The sequence below is a fragment of the Ursus arctos genome, unplaced genomic scaffold (assembly GCF_023065955.2).
Source record: "Ursus arctos isolate Adak ecotype North America unplaced genomic scaffold, UrsArc2.0 scaffold_17, whole genome shotgun sequence".
NCBI lineage: Eukaryota > Metazoa > Chordata > Mammalia > Carnivora > Ursidae > Ursus > Ursus arctos.
Window position 1 is genome coordinate 50,132,845 of NW_026622841.1, and position 14,294 is coordinate 50,147,138.

General features: G+C 36.4%; 1 protein-coding gene across 1 annotated transcript in view; it reads left to right on the top strand.

Annotated features, from left to right (window-relative positions):
• NDC80 (NDC80 kinetochore complex component) overlaps positions 1-14,294 on the top strand; it is a 52,873-nt gene that overhangs the window by 6,201 nt on the left and 32,378 nt on the right. The window contains exons 6-9 of the mRNA XM_026496046.4: positions 381-483; positions 10,166-10,255; positions 12,805-12,898; positions 14,131-14,237. Coding sequence (XP_026351831.1) covers positions 381-483; positions 10,166-10,255; positions 12,805-12,898; positions 14,131-14,237 — 394 coding nt within the window. The remainder of the gene's footprint in view (positions 1-380; positions 484-10,165; positions 10,256-12,804; positions 12,899-14,130; positions 14,238-14,294) is intronic.

The window sequence follows — 14,294 nt, forward strand, 5'->3', positions numbered from 1 at the left end:
GAATGGCTGTGTAGAGTAAAGATGGGGAGGAATGGATTTGAGGATGAAGAGTATACTCGTGTGGTTTATTTGGAGTACATTGAATTTGAGGGAACAAACAATCTTTTAGGACAGAAGTCCAACATACTGGTTGTAAATCAAGTTCTGCAGTGCTAGGGATATATGTATAAAAAAATCTGCAGAGAAGTAATTAAAAAATACACAAAATCATTTCAGAGTAAGATGATCAAGGACAAAATCTCAATAAATATCTTACTTCTAAACAAGTCAAGACTGTTGGTATATATATGGAATTTTTCTAATGTAACTTCTTGCCTACTTTAGGCTATTTTCACAAAATTAACATTGTTGCCTTCTGGTTTTTTCCTAATTTTTCATAGGTATCCTTTTGCATTATCCAAAAGCTCCATGTATACAGTGGGAGCCCCTCATACATGGCCACACATTGTGGCAGCCTTGGTTTGGCTAATAGACTGCATCAAGGTATTTTATTTTTCATTTTAAAATGTATAAGTAGGAAAGATTTTTTTTTCCTCAAGATATTGTTATTTCTCTCTCTGTCTGTCTTTTTTAATAATTTTTATTTTGTTATGTCAGTCACCGTACAGTACATCCCCAGTTTTTGATGCAATGTTCCATGATTCATTATTTGCGTATAACACCCAGTGCACCATGCAATACGTGCCCTCCTTAATACCCATCACCAGCCTATCCCAATCCCCCACGCCCCTCCCCTCTGAAGCCCTCAGTTTGTTTCCCAGAGTCCACAGTCTCTCATGGTTCATTCCCACTTCTGATTGCCCCCCCTTCATTCTTCCCTTCCTTCTCCTACCGGTCTTCCTATTTCTTATGTTCCATAAATGAGTGAAACCATATGATAATTGTCTTTCTCTGCTTGACTTATTTCACTTAGCATAATCTCCTCCGGTCCCGTCCATGTTGCTGCAAATGTTGAGTAATCATTCTTTCTAATGGCTGAGTAATATTCCATTTTATATATGGACCACATCTGCTTCATCCAGTCATCTGTTGAAGGGCATCTCGGCTCCTTCCACAATTTAGCTATTCTGGACAATGCTGTTATGAACATTGGGGTGCATGTGGCCCTTCTCTTCACTACGTCTGTATCTTTGGGGTAAATACCCAGTAGGGCAATGGCTGGGTCATAGGGTAGCTCAATTTTTAACTTTTTAAGGGACCTCCACACTGTTTTCCAGAGTGGCTGTACCAACTTGCATTCCACCAACAGTGTAAGAGGGACCCCCTTTCTCCACATCCTCTCCAACAATTGTTGTTTCTTGCCTTGTCAATTTTTGCCATTCTCACTGGTGTAAAGTGGTATCTCAAGGTGGTTTTGATTTGAATTTCCCTGATGGCTAATGATTTTGAACATTTTTTCACGTGTCTTTTAGCCATTTGTATGTCTTCATTGGAAAAGTGGCTGTTCATATCTTCTGCCCATATTTTGATTTGATTATTTGTTTCACGTGTATTGAGTTTGAGAGGTTCTTTGTAGATCTTGGATACAAGTCTTTTATCTGTAGTGTCATTTGCAAATATCTTCTCCCATTCCGTGGGCTGCCTCTTAGTTTTTTTGACTGTTTCCTTGGCTGTGCAGAAGCTTTTGATCTTGATGAAGTTCCACAAGTTCATTTTATCTTTTGTTTCTCTTGCCTTTCGAGATGTGTTATGAAAAAGGTTGCTTTGGCCGATGTTGTAGAGGTTGCTGCCTATGTTCTCCTCTAGGATTTTGATGGATTCCTGTCTCACATCGAGGTCTTTCATCCACTTGGAGTTCATCTTTGTGTATGGTGTGAGAGAGTGGTCGTTTCATTCTTTTGCATGTAGCTGTCCAATTTTCCCAGCACCATTTATTGAAGAGACTGTCTTTTTTCCACTGGTTGTTTTTTCCTACTTTGTCAAAGATTAGTTGCCCAAAGAGCCGAGGGTCCATTTCTGTGTTCTCTATTCTGTTCCGTTGGTCTATGTGTCTGTTTTTGTGCCAGTACCATGCTGTCTTTGTGATCACAGCTTTGTAGTATAGCTTGAAATCCGGCAACGTGATGCCCCCAGCTTTGTTTTTCCTTTTCAACAATTCCTTGGCGATTCGGGACCTTTTCTGGTTCCACACAAATTTAAGGGCTGTTTGTTCCAGTTCTTTGAAAAATGTCGTTGGTATTTTGATTGGGATGGCATTGAAAGTGTAGATTGCTCTGGGTAGCATAGACATTTTAACTATGTTTATTCCTCCGATCCATGAGCATGGAATATTTTTCCATCTTTTTGTGTCTTCTTCAATGTCTTTCAAGAGTGATTTGTAGTTTCTAGAATATAGATCCTTTACCTCTCTGATTAAGTTAATTCCAAGATAATGTATGATTTTTGGTGCTATTGTAAATGAAATGGATTCCCTAATTTCTCTTTCTTCAGTCTCATTGTTCGTGTATAGAGATGCAGCTGATTTCTGAGCATTGATTTTGTATCCCGCCACATTACTGAATTGCTCTATAATTTCTAGTAGTTTGGAGGTGGAGTCTTTTGGGTTTTCTATATAGAGTATCATGTCATCTGTGAAGAGAGACAGTTTGACTTCTTCTTTGCCGATTTGGATACCTTTTATCCCTTTTTGTTGTCTAATGGCTGTTGCAAGGACTTCTAGTACTATGCTGAATAATAATGGCGAGAGTGGGCATCCTTGTCGTGTTCCTGATCTTAAGGGAAAGGCTTTCAGCTTTTCGCCGTTGAGAATGATATTCGCTGTAGGCTTTTCATTCAGTCTGTCTTTTGCTAGCTATCTCAAAGTCTGCATCGCTTTTCATTTTTCAAAGCACATTTGATTTTAAGTTCTTCACACTATTAACAAATGCTTCTAGAGGTGAGAGTAAGGAATTACCACACTGGCAAGGAAATTATTTGTTTTCATTAGGTTTTGAAGCTTTAAAAAAAAGGAATTATTTCCCCCATTTATATACATAACATTACTTTGGGTTTTTTCCCTTTTTTAACTAAAATCCATATTCATGCAAAAAATTTTTGGAAAATACAGAAATACACAGAAAGTGGTATACCCATAATCCCACAACTCAAAGACAACAATGTAAAACATTTCCTTGGGCTACAATTTTAAAGGTGCATTTTTGCTGCACAAATTATTGGGTTTTTCTTTTAACTTTTGATATATATTGACAAATTTCCCTTCAGAAAACTTGTACCAGTTTAAAGCTCCTCAACAATGCACGAGCATATACATTTTCCCATGTCATCCATATCATTTTGAAATCTTTACCATTTGAAAGGTGAAAAAATAGCTTGTTAAAATATATATTATTAAAGCAATTGTCTTTTTGTATGGTTTGTCATTGATATTTCTTGTGGGCTTTTTTGTCCTATTTTATGTATATATTTTTTTTCTTCTGTAAATTTTAACCTTTATAAATTAATCTTATATATTAAGTTTATCAATATTTTAAGTGAATGAGTAAAAACATGATTTTTTTCATATTTTCAGTTTTCTCCACTTGAACATATTTCACACTTATTATTGCCTATTTGTGTCTTTTGCCATTTTTCTGTTTTCTTATTGATTTGTAGGAGCACCATTTTGAACATCAAAAACAGTCAATTTGGGGTAATTAGCTCATATGGATATGGTACAAATATTTTTTCCCTTTTGATTTATGTGCTGTATTTTGACTGTTGAGAAATACAAATCTTTGGTCTAATTCAATTTCTTCATTTTATAGTTTCTGAGTTTCCTGTCCTTAGTGCTGGAATCCTGTCCTCCTGACATTTTCTTGGCCATAGACAATCCCTTAACAAAATATAGGCAGGCACTAGGTGGATGAATTTTGACCCAGAAGATATCTCAGTACTGTCAGCACCACCATTATCAAGATAGGAGTAGAAATCCAATACCATAGTCCATTAATACAATTCACATTTTACTGAACTTTGTATATAACATCTGTGCTTTCAATTTGTTTCTCCTCAGTGATATCTATGGATATTGGATAACTACCTCTCTTTTCCCACCAGCAAATACGTCTGTTGTCAGTAGAACACTTTACCCTTGTTTCACTAAGTAGCTTATGTCATTCATATGTGGTTAGGAGATAGCATTTCCACAGTGATTCAGAAGCTAACGGAGTACCTGCTTTGGCTTCTGCTGGGGAGAGACTCTTGAGATGCCTCCAAGTTTATTATATAGGTTGAAATTTCCTCCTTGCTGTCTTGGTTTCCTTGAGGTGGTAGAACTGAACACTATAAGAATCAATGAGAGATTGTAAGAATCACTGACACCATAGGTTTCTTGTTCTAATTATCTCTCCTACTTAACAGAATCCTAGAAATTTAGCCAGACTTAGGCTGACCTCCTTTAGTCTCTGATGTTTAAAAAAAAAAAAATCCTCCACTTTTTTCCATAGTATTTTTATAACTTCTTTGTATTTATTATTTCCTTCTTTCTGCTAACTTTGGGTGTATTTTGGTCTTCTCTTTCTAGTTCGTTGAGGTGTAAAGTTAGGTTCTTTATTATGCATTTATAGCTAAAAACTTCCCTCTTTAAACTGCTTTTGCTACATCCTGTAAGTTTGGTATGTTGTTTCCATTTTCATTTGTCTCAAGATAATTTTTCATTTCCCCTTTAATTTCTGCTTTGCTACATTTGTTGTTCATGAGAGTAATATTTAACTGCCGTGTTCCCATGACTTTTCCAGTTTTCTTTCTATTGTTGATTTCTAGTTTCATACCATTTTGGTTAGAGAAGATACTTGGTATATTTTCTTTTTGAATCATACTAAGACTTTGTCTTATGACTTATGATCTCTCCTAGAAAATATTCCTTGTACACATGAGAAAAATGTATATTTTGCTCTTGTTGGATATGTTCTGTATATGTCTGTTGAGTCCATTTGGTCTGTAGTGTTGTTCAAATTGCTGTTTATTTATTTTCTGTCTGGATGATCTCCCCATTGTTAAGAGTGTGGTATTAAAATCTTCCAACTATTATTGTATTGCTGTTATTTCTTTTACTTCTATTAGTATTTGCTTTATATATTTAGATGCTTCCATGTTGGTTGCATAAATATTTACAAATGTTTTATCTTCTTGATGGATTGACCCTTTTATCATTATGTAATGACCTTTGTTGTCTCTTCTACCATTTTTAGTTTAAAGTCTATTTTGTCTGGTATATCTTTTTCATCCCTTCACTCTCAGTCTGTGTCTCTAAAACTAAATAAAGTGAGTCTCTTGTAGGATCTTATTTTTGGATCTTATTTTTATCCATTTAGTCATTCTGTGTCTTTTGGTTGCTAAGTTTAATCCATTTACACTTAAAGTAATTATCCATAGGTAAGGGCTTATTGCCATCTTGTTCATAGTTTTCTGTTTTGTAGATCTATTGTTCTGTGTGGTCCTTATTCTGTCTTCTTTAGGAATTTGATGATCTTTGGTATCAGCATACTTTGACTATCATTTTTTTATGTATCTACTTCATGTTTTTCCCTTGTGATTATCATGAGGCTTACATAAAATATCTGTAAAACTATAACATTCAGGGTGCCTGGGTAGTTCGGTTGGTTAAGCAGCCGACTCTCGATCTCAGCTCAGGTCTTGATCTCAGGGTCATGAGTTCAAGCCCCACATCAGGCTCCAGGCTGGGTGTAGAGCCTAATTTAAGGGGAAAAAAAAAAAAACAGCTATAACATTCTATTTTAAACTGATAGCTTCAATAACATTCATAAACTTTACACTGTCACTTCTCCCTTTTACATTTTAGGTTATAGATGTTACAGTTTATATACTTTTTTATATCGTGTTTCCAATAATATGTTATTCCAGTTATGGTTCTTTTTAATACATTTATTTTTTAACTATTAAACTAGAGTCATAAGTGAATTACACACCACTGTATTAGAAAAGCAGACTTTGGGGGCGCCTGGGTGGCACAGTGGTTAAGCATCTGCCTTCGGCTCAGGGCGTGATCCCGGCGTTCTGGGATCGAGTCCCACATCAGGCTCCTCCGCTATGAGCCTGCTTCTTCCTCTCCCACTCCCCCTGCTTGTGTTCCTTCTCTCGCTGGCTGTCTCTATCTCTGTCAAATAAATAAATAAAATCTTTAAAAAAAAAAAAAAGCAGACTTTGTATGTTTATTGTTACCAATGAGTTTTACACTTCCTTCATATGTTTTTATAATGTTAATTAGCATCTTTTTCTTCTACTCAAAGAATTCCCTGTAACTTTCCTTGTAAGGCAGGTCTTGTGGTGATGAACTCCCTCAGCTTTTATTTTGGAAAGTCTGTATCTCTCCCTCATTTCTGAAGGGCAGTTTTGCCAGATACAGTATTTTGGGTTGACAGTTTTTTTCCTTTCAATATTTTGACTATGCCATCCCTTTCTTTCCTGGCCTAAAAAATTTCTATTCCACCAATAGTCGTATTGAGGTTTTCTTGTATGTAACTTCTTCCTTTTCTCTTGCCGCTTTCAAAATTCTTTGTCTTGATTTTTGACAATTTGATTATAATATGTGTCAACATAGCCCTGTTTGGGGTCCTGTGGGCTTCATGAATCTGGATGTCCATTTTTCTTCCTATGTTTGGGAAGTTTTCATCTCTTACTGCTTTAAGTCTCTTATTGCTTTATGCTTTCTTTTTATACTTTTATACTTTATACTTTCATCTCTTATTGCTTTAAGTCTCTTATTGCTTTATACTTTCTGTCCCCTTTTCTTTCTCTTCTCCTTTTGAGATTTCCATAATGCAGATACTGTATCATTTGATGATGATCCATAAGTCCCGTAGACTTTCTTCACTTTTTTTCATTCTTTTTTCTTTCTGTTTCTGTGACTGGACAATTTCAAATGTCCTGTCCTCTAGCTCACTGATTCCTTCTTCTGCATGGTTGACTTTGATTTTGAAGCTCTCTATTTAATTCTTTAGATCAGTCTTTTTTTTCACTTCTCATTTGATTTTTTTTATACTTTCTGTTTATTCGTTGAATTTCTTGTTTTGTTCATACATTGTTTTTCTAACTTTGTTTAGTTGGCTGTGTGTTCTTGTAGTTTACTTAACATCTTTGAGAGGATTATTCTGATTTAGTTCATATATCTCCATTTCTGTAGGGTCAGTTAATTGGAGCTTTATTAGTTATCTTTGGTAGTGTCATGTTTACTTTATTTTTCATGATCATTGATTCCTTATGATGATACCTGCATCTTTGAGTAAGTGGTCTCTTCTCCCACATTTGACAGGTTCTCTTTGGTAGAGACAGTTCTTTACCAGTCAGCTCAGATTGGGTTTTTAGATGTATCAGCTGGTAATGTGCTTGGGCAGGTGGGGCTTTTATCAGGGTCTGTGTTTGGGAAAGGTCACTGCCCAAGCTGTGAGGTTAGGAGAGAGGGAAGTGCTACTATTTGAGAACAGATCATCATCAAATGATACAGTTGCTGGCGTGGTTCCCTGCCCAAGTGAGGCTATAGGGTAGACCCCACGATTTCCTGGATAGTTGGGCCTGGGTACCATACTCAGCAATAGGAAGTGCTATAAATTAACTTCCCTGCCCTGGTGCAGTAGAACAGCCCCAAAGCCTAATGGCTCATTTAGAGTCCCAAACCAATGGTGTGAGTATATGCTGAATTCCCTGAACAGAAGGAGCCACCACTTGTTTTGCTCTACATACAAGGAAGGCCATGAGCTGTGCTCTCTCTTCAAGTGTCACTGTAAGACTGTAGGATGAGCTACACAGCATCGCATATACTCTGGTTAGGTTTCCTGGTCAGGCGGGCTGAAGGCTGTAAAAAGCAGCTGGCAAAACTGCAATTTAGTTTCCATGCCTGGGAGGGGGCCCCCATACATGCTTCAAGATTAGAAAGGCTCTCGTTTGGGGTTCAAATTAAGCAGAACTATGCTCCAAGTTCCCTGACCTAACAGGCCACCATCCCAGCCCTACAGATGATAGTGCCACCAGCCAGATTCTTCATTCCACTGCCACTATAATCAGAGTTGTCAGGTGGGTTACACATATTCCCAGGTGCTCTGGTTAGGTTTTCTGGTCAGGTGGGGTTCAAGACTGTATTCAGCTTTGGACAGCACCATAAATTATCTTCCCTGTCCCACTGGGCTTCAGACCAAGCCTCATGGCCAGCAAGAATCAAATCAGAGAGAATTGCATGCTTGGCTCCCCTAATAACAATTCTACTGTCTTGGGTCTACAGAAGCAGAGCCACTGAGCAGGTTCTCCACTCAACTGCTGCTGTACCTAGTGCTAGAGGGTGGACTATTGAGATTCCCATGAGCTCTGGTAAGGTTTCCTGGTTAGCAGGGTTGGAGGCTGTATTCAGCAGTGGGCAGGGCTATAGATTAGATTCCTTACCAGAGAGGAGGAAGGAGACAAAACAGACCCCAAGGCTGGCAAGATTCTTCTTGGGAAGTTAATCAGGCAAACCTGTGCACCAGACTCTGGCCAGACAGGGTTGCTGACTTGGTTCTGATCAAAGCCCCAGCCAGCCTTTCTTCACCTGATCCTGAGCCAGGCAGTTTTCCAGGTGCTCCAGCTAGGCTTCCAGCTTGGACAGGGCCAGAAGCTGTACTAGCCATGGGTAAGGTTGTGAATTAGTTCTCCTGCCTGAGCAGAGCAGGAGAACAGGCCCCAAGGGTTCTTTGTGGTCTTGACTTAAAGCAACACATGCCCCAAGTTTCCTGTCCAAATAAGGTAACTAGCTATAGCTTTGCTCAGTGGATGATCAGTTCTGCCTTCCAGGCTCTTAGCTCAGGTGGGGCTATCGATTAATTCCCCTTCCTGGGCAGAGGGGCAGGCTCAGGCCTTCTGAGTCCTTTTCTCCTCTCTTATATTTCACTATATAGAGAAGTGGTATACTGGAAAATATGATCTTTTACTGAAAAAATATTACTCAAATCCATATTTCTGATTATCTCTACAATTTCAGGTTGAAACTGTTTCAACCAAATCTCAGTTCAGAAGAACTTTCAATTCTTGTAGTATTCTTTTATACAGCTCCTGGTGAGTTGTTTGGCCCTCTATAAGGATCTTTTTTTTGTCTTTGTGGAGTATCAAAAATTTTCACATGGACCTTTGACAAAGCAACAGAAACACCGTCTTTATCTACCCTGATAACAAGGTAGAAGATTCTGTTCTTAATCTTGGGCTCTGCCCCACATGTCTTTCAGACTTACTTAAATCTGATTGTTACCTGAGGCCTTGTCAAAGGAAGAAGTGGTAAAGGATGAGTTAGTAGAGTTTGCCTGCATTCACCTTTGGTGTACAAAAAGTCTTATATGAGTATCTTTGGAATAGGAAAGAAGTAGATCTGGCAAGAAACTCTGGGCTAAGAACTTGGGATTCTGATATGTAGGTCCTAGGATAAGAAAAATTAATGAAATATTTTTAACAGAAATCACGTCGTCCTTTTCATTCCTAATGCATGGTGCTTTTCTTGGAAGCTTAATGTGCATTAACTAGATACACATTTATATTTTTACATTTCATAGCAGTTTCATTTACATTTTCTAGTTATTTTTTCATGTTTGGAAGGTTGTATTTTTAAAACAATTTATATGACTAGGTGTTCCAAAATGGAATTTCTTTGCCTTAAAAACCTTTAGCCATTTTGCTTTTAGCTTACCATTATAAACATCTGACTGTTTTGCTGTAATGTATTCTCTGTTATCACTTTCAAGCTTAGACAATTGTTTCTGAATATTTCACATTGTAATCAATCTGAAGTTCATATTTATACATACTAAAGGAGTCTGTACATAACATTTAAGCACTGAACTTGAGTTCATATAAAAGAGAAATAATCCTTTTTGGCTCACCTTTTATGTGGCAGGTTTTTTTTTTTAGATTCTCAAGAGTTGCATTAAAATGTGTGTTTATGCTCTCAATTACTAGTAGCATAAAGATCAGCATATTTTATAGAACTAAATATGTAATCCATCCTTTTTTAATTCTAAAAAAGAATTTATTTACTAAAATATCAAAAGGATTACATTTTAATGCTCAATAAAATGACCTCTCTAGAGACTTTCAGTCATGCAATAATGTAAATGCTTCTAAAAATGACACTAAAACAAATGTTACAAACATGAAAGCTATGTGTTTTCCTCACGTTTCATCGACTTAAATATGTTGCTTGTGTACTTACTAGTTGCATAATGCCATGAAAGAAAGCTCACCTTTATTTGATGATGGACAGCCTTGGGGAGAAGAAACTGAAGATGGAATTATGCATAATAAGGTACCTTACACTACCACAAACATTAGAGTTATCTTGGTATTATTAACTGTGTCACTATTGAAATTAATATAGTTGGGCATGTGGGTGGCTCAGTCAGTTAAGTGTCTGCCTTTGGCTCGGGTAGTGATCCCATGGTCCTGGGGTCAAGCCCTGCCTTGGGCTCCTTGCTCAGCAGGGGTTCTGCTTCTCTCTCTGCCTCTCCCCCTGCTCGTGCTCTCTTGCTCTTTCTCTCTCACAAATATAAGTAAAAATCTTTAAAGAAAAAAAAAAGAAATTAATATACACTTTTGTAGAGTTCGTCTTTTTGCTTCCCGAAAAACTTCTAAAATTGAATTTTTCAATAGATTTAGTCTCGGAGTCACACTGTATTTTCTTAAAATTAAGTAGGCAGAGAAATTTAAAATGTTAACCAAGTGGGGCACCTGTGTGGTGCAGTTGGTTAAGCGTCCAGCTCAGATCATGATCTCAGGGTCATGGGATCGAGTCCCGCATCTGGCTCCATGCTCAGCTTGGATTCTGCTTGAGACTTTCTCCCTCCCTCTCTGCCCCTCCTCCCACTTGTGCAGCCACATGCTTTCATGCTTGTTGTTGCTCGCTGTCTCTCTGAAATAAATCTTTTTTAAAAAATAAATATAAATAAAAATGTTAACTAAGTAAAAAAATGCATGGAAATTGGAATTAAATCATAGCATGTTATTGTTTTATATATAAATGTAGCGTTTCTTTTCTTGCCTACCTTTTAGAATGAAGATATCAATACTGCAACATAAGTCTAGTATAATTCTTTGTCAATATAAAGCATAAGTCTTTGAGTCTTAAAATATTACATACAGGTGTTATGTTTTGTTTTGGCCTTTTTAGTTAGGCGTATTACCACTTAGATCTGAGTTACCACTGCCAAAAGGAATTGAGATAAAAGTAAACATGGTCTAAGCTGGTTCCCAAGCCATACTTTATTGGAGCCTAAACTATGTAACTAACCCCACCCTATTTCCTAAAATAGGCAAATTTATGTGTCTAAATGGAGCAAACAGCAACTCCAAGGAAGTGATTTATAGTATTGATATTAAACATTAATGTGCCCTAGCACATGTAAAAGATCAATCACCATGCAGGTCCCTAAAAAGAAAAACTATTTTCTGCACTAATTCCAATCTACACTCTTTGGAGCATTTGACATAAAAAGAAAACGGCAAGAAACTTTAGTCTCATTTTTTATTACTACCTGGGAAATAGTTCAAAGAGGTACCATTACTTTTTTTTTTTTTTTTTTTTTTTAACAGAGTAACAATACCTTTTACTACTTCAGCATTGACCCCTGCTGGAGAAGCAGTTAGAAAGCCTTTGATCCTACTCTTGAGAGAATTCTCCTCCCATATTGCAATATGTGCGCTGGACTAGATTTATCTATACCTCATTTTTCAGCCAAATATACCACTTATTAAATATTAAATTTTTTGACATTTATCCTAAAGGTTAAACCAGTAAAAGTTATTCTTACTATTTTAGCTATTATTTCAAATGACAATATACAGAGCAGCACTTTGGAAATTATAAAGTGCCGTTCTGTATAAAGTATTATAAAAAAGGATTTTAAATTAAAGGTTATCAAAGTACCCAGTTTCACCAGATTCTGAAACTCACCTTTGTGCTGCTTAGTAGCAGAGCATTTGACTGCAGAAATTTAATTTGTTTTTTAATCTGCAAAATCAAAATTGACCAAGCTTAAAGAAATGATCTGAAATAGAATAAAAATATATTAATTTATCATCAGTGATATAACTTTCCAGTTACAGGAATACTCATACTGCCTATTCAGGGTACCCTTTCCATATCAACCAAGTAATATGGAGGTTGCTTAGTTAGCAGAGAATCAGTGCAAAGGGAATTGGTTTGTCTTGAGGGATATTTATTTCATATAGGCTTTGGAAAATTCTAATCAGCCATCCTCACCTCCTAACAAAGCATGCATCTTCAGTGACCAAAACACCTCATAACTGCAAAAAATAGTGTTACTTTCTCTTGGATAAATATTAAGAATGCTAATATTCTACTATTTAGATTTCTACTAACCATGCCATTTTTTTTTAGACTGAAGTTACAGTGTAACTACAGCCTTCATTCTGGTTTTCACAGCTAGACTTAGATTAATTGGACTTAGGTCATCATCAGTTCATTTAAATTTCTCATAAGGTTGATTACATAAAGATAAATGTGCATTTTATGTTGAATTGTATTTATTAATAAGCTTCCTTGTTTGACCTCAGAATTCTGAAGGTATGGTTTCTTTACTGTTTGCTAATTATCACCTTTATCCAAATTTAAGTATTCTTTATTATTCTCATTCACATTAGAAGCAGCAGACTAAGTCTGTGCAGCATAATTAATGATGTATCATAGGTTTGTGTTTCATTTATAGGAGTTCTTATAACTACTTAGTGTTCCTGACTTTTCTTTTTTTAATTCAAATTTAAATTTTCACTTAGAAAAATGGAACAAACTAAATAGAGAATAATAGCTTTGTTTTTAAATCTGCTTAACCCAATCAGTTGTTTTTGGACTACACCATAAAATGCTATGAGAGTTTCATGACTGGTGCTGACAGTTTTGAAGAGATGAATGCGGAGTTGCAGTCAAAGCTGAGTAAGTGCTCTCATTCCTCGTGTGCTTGCTATCAGTCATGTATTAAACTCTGTTCGTGGAGTTGTAGCTCATTTTACCACACCCAGTGTTTGTATGAGCTACTCTAAATGTGTTTGGATGCCTACTAATTTTTGTCTTCATTGTTTCTTTGGTGGCGGGAAGTGATAATTAAGCAGAAAGAATACCAATTTTGGAGTCAGACCTGAGGCAAAATCTTTTCCTGGCTACATGACCTTAACAAATTACTTAACCTGTCTAACGAAGTTTTGCAAGACTAGGTGGCCATGTACATAAAGTATCAAACACTACCAGGAACACAGAAGATAATCAGCACATGTTATTCCTGTGATATTCCTATGATATTCATGCTTTACTGTTTGAGAAATTAAAGTACCAATTAGTCAAAAGACCTAAGGTCCCTTCAAAATGTGTGGCAGGCAGTTAATGGACCATAATATTTCCAAAGAAAGAAATTCTTTATGGTGTTTCCACTCTGTTATAACCTAGGGACATTCAGTATTTACTAGCTAACTCTAAAATGTTCCAGAGGAATTAGTTTAATTTTTTTTCTTTTATTAAGGTAGTCTCGTATGTAAAATGGTAGAATGGTAGGTAAAACAGATAAGTTTAAGATGTGTAAAACTATTTCTCCAATGAAATCAATCAAAACAGGAAAATATCACCTTGCCACTATCAGCACAAAAGGTGAAAGCATTTCCCCTATGTTCCCAATGGATGTATCTTCCTGAAATAATAGGACAATTTCAGCTTGTCGACATAAGAAAGAGAGCAAAGTAAATGATGTTTCATTTTAAAAGAGGAAAATTCATAGTGATCTAATATAAAAAGCATTTGGTGAATTCATTTATTCACATAATATTTATTGTATACCTACAGTGGGCAAGCCACTATTTAGGCACTGAGGATACAGTAATGAATAAGAGCTAGAAAATCCCTGCCCTATGAGGTTACCTCTACTAGAGATAATAATAAAATAAACAACTATCATTCAAAGGGTGATAAGTGATACGAACAAAAATAAAGCAGGGTAAGAGGGTAGAAAGTGTAGTGAAGGGAAAGGTTTGCTGTTTTAGAGGGTAAGCTATCCTTCACTGGTAGCATTTTGAGCAGAGACTAAAGGTAATAAGGGATAGAGGAATGGTGAAGACCTGGGGGGAAAATGTTTCTAGGCAGAACTGAAATCTTACTAAGTTCTGGGGTTTTCTCTCCAGAGGATTTATTTAATGTAGATGCTTCCAAGCTGGAATCATTAGCAGCAAAAAACAAAGCATTGAATGAACAGATTGCAAGATTGGAACAAGAAAGAGAAAAAGAACCGGTTAGTAAACATGCTTATTTCATCAATAGGCTTATATACTTAGCTCTTTTGGGCTCT